Raw genomic sequence first — 6,830 nt, 5'->3', positions numbered from 1 at the left:
AAAAAAAAAAGAAAGCTTGGGGTCGATTTGTTTGACTAAAACCCTTGACTAAAACCCAGCATGGCTACTGCCAAATGACTGAAAAAATTAAAAGATAGAATATAAAAAAATAAAAGATAGAAAGAATTAATTATTCTCAGGACTGAATGAATATAGTTTTGGATTTGAACTCCTAAAAGCTTCTTATAAATGTTAACCAATTACATTTTTGTTTATTTTTTTTACAGAATCGTTGTTATCTGTGTCTAATGGGCGCATTACAACTTGACCTTGGCGGTGCTCCTGCTGGCCCGGCAGGAACAGGCAAAACTGAAACAACAAAGGATTTAGCCAAAGCCCTGGCTAAACAGTGTGTTGTCTTCAACTGTTCAGATGGTTTAGATTATAAGGTATTTATAAAAAAAATATTTGGGTGATGAATTTATGATGATTTTTTTTCTGTACTGTAGGGACTTATATTGAATTTATACCATCTTCGTCATTGTCTCATCATCATTATCATTGTCATTGTTGGTGTTGTAATCATTGTCATCATTGTCCTCATCATCACTGTCATCATCACCACCATCACCATGAGCAGCAGCAGTAGCAGCAGCACCACCACCACCACCACTGAGCTCCCATTAAATGCACCTAGCTGCAACATTTATAAAGTTAATGGGAATACCTGTATGCGGTTACTTCATCTGATAGAAATAGTAACCAAATCTTTCTCAGATCATGTTTGAATGTTTTGAAAAGGAAAGATTCATTGAACATTGTAGTCCTATTTTCCCAAGACACCTGATGAAGGCTGGAGGGTATATCAGCTGAAGTGTTGTGTTAATAACAAACAAGATGAGGACAAATATCTGTCAAATGTAAATAATGTAAATAATGTATTGTAGTCCCAGATATACAAAATGATGAGATGTTCATGACTGGACATCTTTGATCATAGATCTGTTTGATCAGAGCTGATCAGGAATTAAATGCTTGCTTAGGAGTCACTGCTATCGCAGACTCCCATGACTCTCTGTTGTCATCCAATTCTATTATTATGAATTTGAATTGGGAGCCTGAGTCATAATAATGAACCTTTCCCATGGCCTCTACCCCTATGGATGCATTGTAGTTACTCTCTTGATAGAGATTGGTGATCCTGACTGTTGATCTTCTAGGATTCCTCCACTCAGCATTAATGTAAGAAGCATCATTGGCTCAGTTGAGCTCTTTCACACTCTCTTCACAATCCACTATGTTGCAGTCTCATGACTTCACCATATCTTCCGTGTTCCCGGCAAGGTGGCTGATGGGTGCTATGCCTTACCAAGAGACTGCCTGTATCTATGAAGGGCACAGTCATCACTGATGAAAATAATAATTCTTGTGACAGTTTGAAATTTTGAGGGAAGGGTGTAATCAATTTAATCAACCTCATATGGATCATCATCATCATCATCGTCGTTTAACATCCGCTTTCCATGCTAGCATGGGTTGGACGATTTGACTGAGGACTGGTGAAACCAGATAGCTACACCAGGCTCCAATCAGATTTGGCAGAGTTTCTACAGCTGGATGCCCTTCCTAACGCCAACCACTCTGAGAGTGTAGTGGGTGCTTTTATGTGCCACCGGCACAAAGGCCAGTCAGGTGGTACTGGCAATGGCCACACTCAAAATGGTGTATTTTACGTGCCACCTGCACAGGAGCCAGTTCGGCGACACTGGCAGAAAAAAAATGGATAAAAAAAGTTTTTAAATTTCAAAAGTCATCCTAGCAAGGATTTGAACTCTGTGCATTCAAGAAATATAATTAAGTACCACAGAACATTTTGTTAGCCACTCTACTGATGCTGCCACATATATGCAAAGTCTACTGAATTTATTATTAATATTTCTTTTTCAGATGATGGGCCGTTTCTTCTCCGGACTTGCACAAACTGGTGCTTGGTGTTGCTTTGATGAGTTTAATCGCATTGATACTGAAGTGTTGTCTGTTATTGCTCAACAACTTATTACCATTAGGAATGCCAAAGTTGCAAAGGTACCACATTAAATTTATTAAAAATTACGATTTTATTTTTAATTTTTAATTTTGTAATTATATTTTCACATATAATGTGATTATTGATTTTGTAGGAAATAATTTTCTTTTCTAATTTCATAGTTTGAGATAGTTTCAGATAGTGCAGGTATGTAGCACTGAATTAACCATTAAGCAAAATAATCATATGCTTAGGGTATCGAGAAAGGATGGGACACTACAGAAATGTTAAATGGTTTATGGCATAAAAGAAATCACTTTAAACTTTCTAAAATAATATTCAAAATGGTTTATATGACCAGAAATATAATTTCAAAGTATTCATTGTGGCATAGTGAGGATTTGATCAAGGACTTTGCAATTATGGAAAGTAGGAAAAAACTTTTTAAATACAAAGAAAGTGGTGCCCCAGCATGGCCGCAGTCTAATGGCTGAAACAAGTAAAAGATAAAAGATAAAAAATAAACAAACATTATTTTCCAACTTACTGTTAGTTTGTTTCATATTGGAAAATAAAGATTTATCTTATGATCTATTATTTGTTATATTTTGAATTACATAATCTTTTATGGGGTCACCAAAATCTTTTAAGTGCTTAGGGCCTATATGGGTCTTATTCTGCTCCTGCAGGCATAGTAGTGCGGTTAAGAACCACATGGTTTCAAGTTTGGTCCTGCTGTATGGCACCTTGGGCAAGTGTCTTTTTCTATAACCTCAAGTTGATCACTATGTTATGATGAGTGAAATTTGACAGGTTGAAACTGTGTGGAAGCCCTTCGCATGTGTGTGTGTGTGTGTGTGTATGATTATGTTTATATGAGTCTGTCTCTCTGTTTGATGCTGTTTTTTTTTTTTAAAAAACAGTATTTCTGCACATGATCTGTAACTACTGCACATGATCTGCAGTGTGTATCCTTATCTGCACATAGCATGTGTTTGTGTCTGTATCTCTGTGTATATATGTGTGCATGCGCATGTGTACATGCATGTTTATGTGTTTAGTATATATGTTTTGTGTGTATGTATATGGATTTGCTTACTACACTATTTGTATATGTGTTTTTATTTAGTTATTTTTTAATTTACTTATTTATTCATTTATATATATATATATATATATATATATTTTTTTTTCTGTAAATATGTATTTATTCAAATACATATTTACTAATACGTGTTAGTAAATATGTATTAAGTTTTCCTTGTATTTCTATTGGTAGTGCATATTGTTATACAATATATAAGAATAAGCCTCAATAAAATCGTAGTCATGACTGATGCTGGTGTCATGTAACTGGAACCCATGCCAGTCGTACGTAAAGAGCATCTTTTGAGTGTTGGGCCCCTTGGAGGCAAAGTGGCTGAGTTCCTTTGGAGCATTGAGCCTCATGGAAGCGAGTTCCTTTCGAGCATTGGGCCTCATGGAGGCGAGTTCCTTTTGAGCGTTGGGACTCACGGAGGCCTTATGGGGGAAAAGTGGCTGAGTTCCTTTTGAGTGTTGGGCCTCTTGGAGGCAATGACTGAGACCTTTGACATAATGTTGTGCTTGAGAAGTAGACCCATCAAGCCAAGCAAAATCACAGTTGTGGAAGATATTGGTGTCATGCAAATGGCACTTGTGCTGGTGGCACATAAAAGCACCTATTACACTCTCAGAGTGATTGGCATTAGGAAGGGAACCCAGCCATAGGAACCATGCCAAATCAGACTGGAGTCTGATGCAGCCTTCCACTTTTGCCAGCCCTGGTCAGACTGTCCAACCCATGCCAGCATGGTTAACGGACATTAAATGATGATGATGATGATGATGATGATAATGATGATGATACTTAATATAGGGATTTTAGGAATGTTCCCTAAAGCTGAACAAATAATTTCCTGAATATCACTAATTTCATGTGTATCCTTTTTTAAATTTCATTTTAGGTTTCTCGATTCATCTTTGAAGGCCATGACATCAAATTGATCAGAACCTGCGCTGCATTCATCACAATGAATCCAGGCTATGCTGGTCGTACTGAATTGCCAGATAACCTAAAAGCCCTTTTTAGACCCTTTGCTATGATGGTGCCAGACTATTGTAAGTCTCTTTTACTCTTTTACTCTTTTACTTGTTTCAGTCATTTGACTGCGGCCATGCTGGAGCACCACCTTTAGTCGAGCAAATCGACCCCAGGACTTATTCTTTTGTAAGCCTAGTACTTATTCTATCGATCTCTTTTGCCGAACCGCTAAGTTACGGGGACGTAAACACACCAGCATCGGTTGTCAAGCGATGTTGGGGGGACAAACACAGACACACAAACATACACACACACATACATATATATATATATATATACATATATACGACGGGCTTCTTTCAGTTTCTGCCTACCAAATCCACTCACAAGGCTTTGGTCGGCCCGAGGCTATAGTAGAAGACACTTGCCCAAGGTGCCACGCAGTGGGACTGAACCCGGAACCATGTGGTTGGTAAGCAAACTACTTACCACACAGCCACTCTTTTGTTTGTAGGAATTATAGTGAAGGCATGTGGCATAGTGGTTAGGGTATTTGGCCCATGATCATAAGGTTGTGAGTTTGATTCCTGGTAGCATGTTGTGTCCTTGAGCAAGACACTTTATTCCACATTGCTCCAGTCCACTCAGCTGGCAAAAATGAGTCATAGCTGTAAGCCAAAAGCCCAACTTTGTCACATTCTGTGTCATACTGGATCTTCCTGAGAACTATGTTAATGCTATGCATGTCTGTGGAGTGCTCAGCCACTTGCACGTTAATTTCACGAGTAGGCTGTTCCATTGATTGTATCAAGAAGAACATACATCGTCATAACCGACAGAGTTCCACTTGCAATTATTTATTTTGTTGTATCTTGGAAGGGACATTACTCCAATATTAAACACATGCACTGGTTTCACTTTCACTTCTATATTATTAGTTAATCAGTTAGTTATTTAACCAACTAACTAATCAACAAACCAGTTGGTTAATCAATGAATTAGTTGTTTGACTTGGACGAGAGAGAGATTGTCATTGCTGAAAACAATTGAAAACCATTGATCAGTTAGTTGGTTAAATAACTAACCCTGAAGTGAAATTGAACCAGTGTATGTGTTTAGTTTTAGCATGATGACCTTCCCAAGATACAACAAAATGTTTCAACTCACGAATTCACATTGAGAATCTTGCAAAGCAAGTACAAGAATGAAGTATTTATTCTATTGACAGAATGAAATACTTCCTGTTTCAGCCTTCCTAATACATATTTATACATTATTTTCTTGAGCAGCATCTGTCCTTACCATATTCACTGTCCTTACCATATTCACTGTCCTTACCATACCTTCACTGGACTGGTCATATATTTACCTGTGGTTTACTTTTTTGTTCAGGTCTGATAGCTGAAGTGATCTTGTATTCCGAGGGATTTGAATCCTCAAAGTTGTTGGCTCAAAAGATGACACAAATGTACAAACTGTGTAGTGAGCAACTGTCCCAGCAAGATCATTATGACTTTGGGATGAGAGCCATTAAATCAGTTTTAGTTATGGCTGGCTCTCTTAAGCAGCAGAATCTAGGTCAAGACGAGGATGGTTTACTTATCAGAGCTCTTCGCGACAGTAACATTCCAAAGTTTTTGAAAGAAGATACTATACTATTCCAGGTAGGTTGGAAGAAAGCTTTAGTTTTCTTACAAATCATTTTATCAACTGGCTTTATTCAGTTCTTAAACACCAGATTATTATAAAGAGACAGTTAATTGCAATTAACTATTTACAAAATGCGAGATAGATTGTTCATTTCTACTTAAAAAAAAAATCTTCTTTTCTCTTATTTGCTTATTCACAATCATTTGTTTGAATACATGCAACATTACATTTTAACCCTTTAGCATTCAGATTACCCTGTAAAAACGAAATGCTTATTTATTTACATTGTTTGAAATTAATAATGCACCATCTTGTAACTTCAAGGTTTCAATATGATTTTTATGTTTAGAATGACATTGTAGGGTAGATGTGAGACACCAGATCTAGCCAGTTTGAACATTAAACAGGTAGAAATATTTTGGCCAGATACAGCTGGTAAATACTAAATGGTTAAATTATATTTCAGTTGTTTCTTGTGATGTTTTCCTTTTACAGTCAATTCTTCAAGATCTCTTTCCTGGGATTACAATTCCTGAACCTGATTATGGTGTTTTAGAAAGAGAAATAATAAAAGCAACTGAAGCCAAAAACTTAATGGTTGTTCCAACTCAAATCCTGAAAGTTATTCAGTTGTATGACACTATGCTTGTTCGCCATGGAGTCATGCTGGTTGGACCCACTGGAGGAGGTAAAACAACTGTTTACAAAGTAAGTATTTGAATTTTTGTTTTGAGTTGTTTTACTTTTTTGTTTTTAACTCTTAATATCCTGTTAAGTAAACTCCATGATTCTGTAAGCCTAGTACTTATTCTATTGGTCTGTTTTGCCAAACCGCTAAGTTATGGGGACGTAAACATACAACCATCAGATGTCAAGCGATGTTGGGGGGACAAACACAGACACACACAAACATATACACACACATACATATACATACATACATATATACAACAGGCTTCTTTCAGTTTCTATCTACCAAATCTACTCACAAGGTTTTGGTTGGCCCGAGGCTATAGTAGAAGACACTCGCCCAAGGTGCTACGCAGTGGGAATGAAACCTGAACCATGTGGTTGGTAAGCAAGCTACTTACCACACAGCCACTCCTGCACCTATTTATTATCTTTTATCCTTTACTTGTTCCAGTCATTAGG

The 6,830-nt window shown here is 37.1% G+C and overlaps 1 protein-coding gene across 1 annotated transcript in view; it reads left to right on the top strand.

The window, feature by feature from the left end:
• Positions 1-6,830, top strand: part of LOC106867680 (dynein axonemal heavy chain 6-like) — a 319,316-nt gene that overhangs the window by 92,836 nt on the left and 219,650 nt on the right. The window contains exons 24-28 of the mRNA XM_052973027.1: positions 228-389; positions 1,888-2,025; positions 3,952-4,105; positions 5,421-5,692; positions 6,174-6,386. Of these exons, the coding sequence (XP_052828987.1) occupies positions 228-389; positions 1,888-2,025; positions 3,952-4,105; positions 5,421-5,692; positions 6,174-6,386 (939 nt within the window). The remainder of the gene's footprint in view (positions 1-227; positions 390-1,887; positions 2,026-3,951; positions 4,106-5,420; positions 5,693-6,173; positions 6,387-6,830) is intronic.

The sequence above is a fragment of the Octopus bimaculoides genome, chromosome 14, assembly GCF_001194135.2.
Source record: "Octopus bimaculoides isolate UCB-OBI-ISO-001 chromosome 14, ASM119413v2, whole genome shotgun sequence".
Taxonomy (NCBI): Eukaryota; Metazoa; Mollusca; class Cephalopoda; order Octopoda; family Octopodidae; genus Octopus; species Octopus bimaculoides.
Note: the sequence above shows the minus strand (reverse complement) of the source record. Positions and strands in the feature narration are given on the sequence as shown.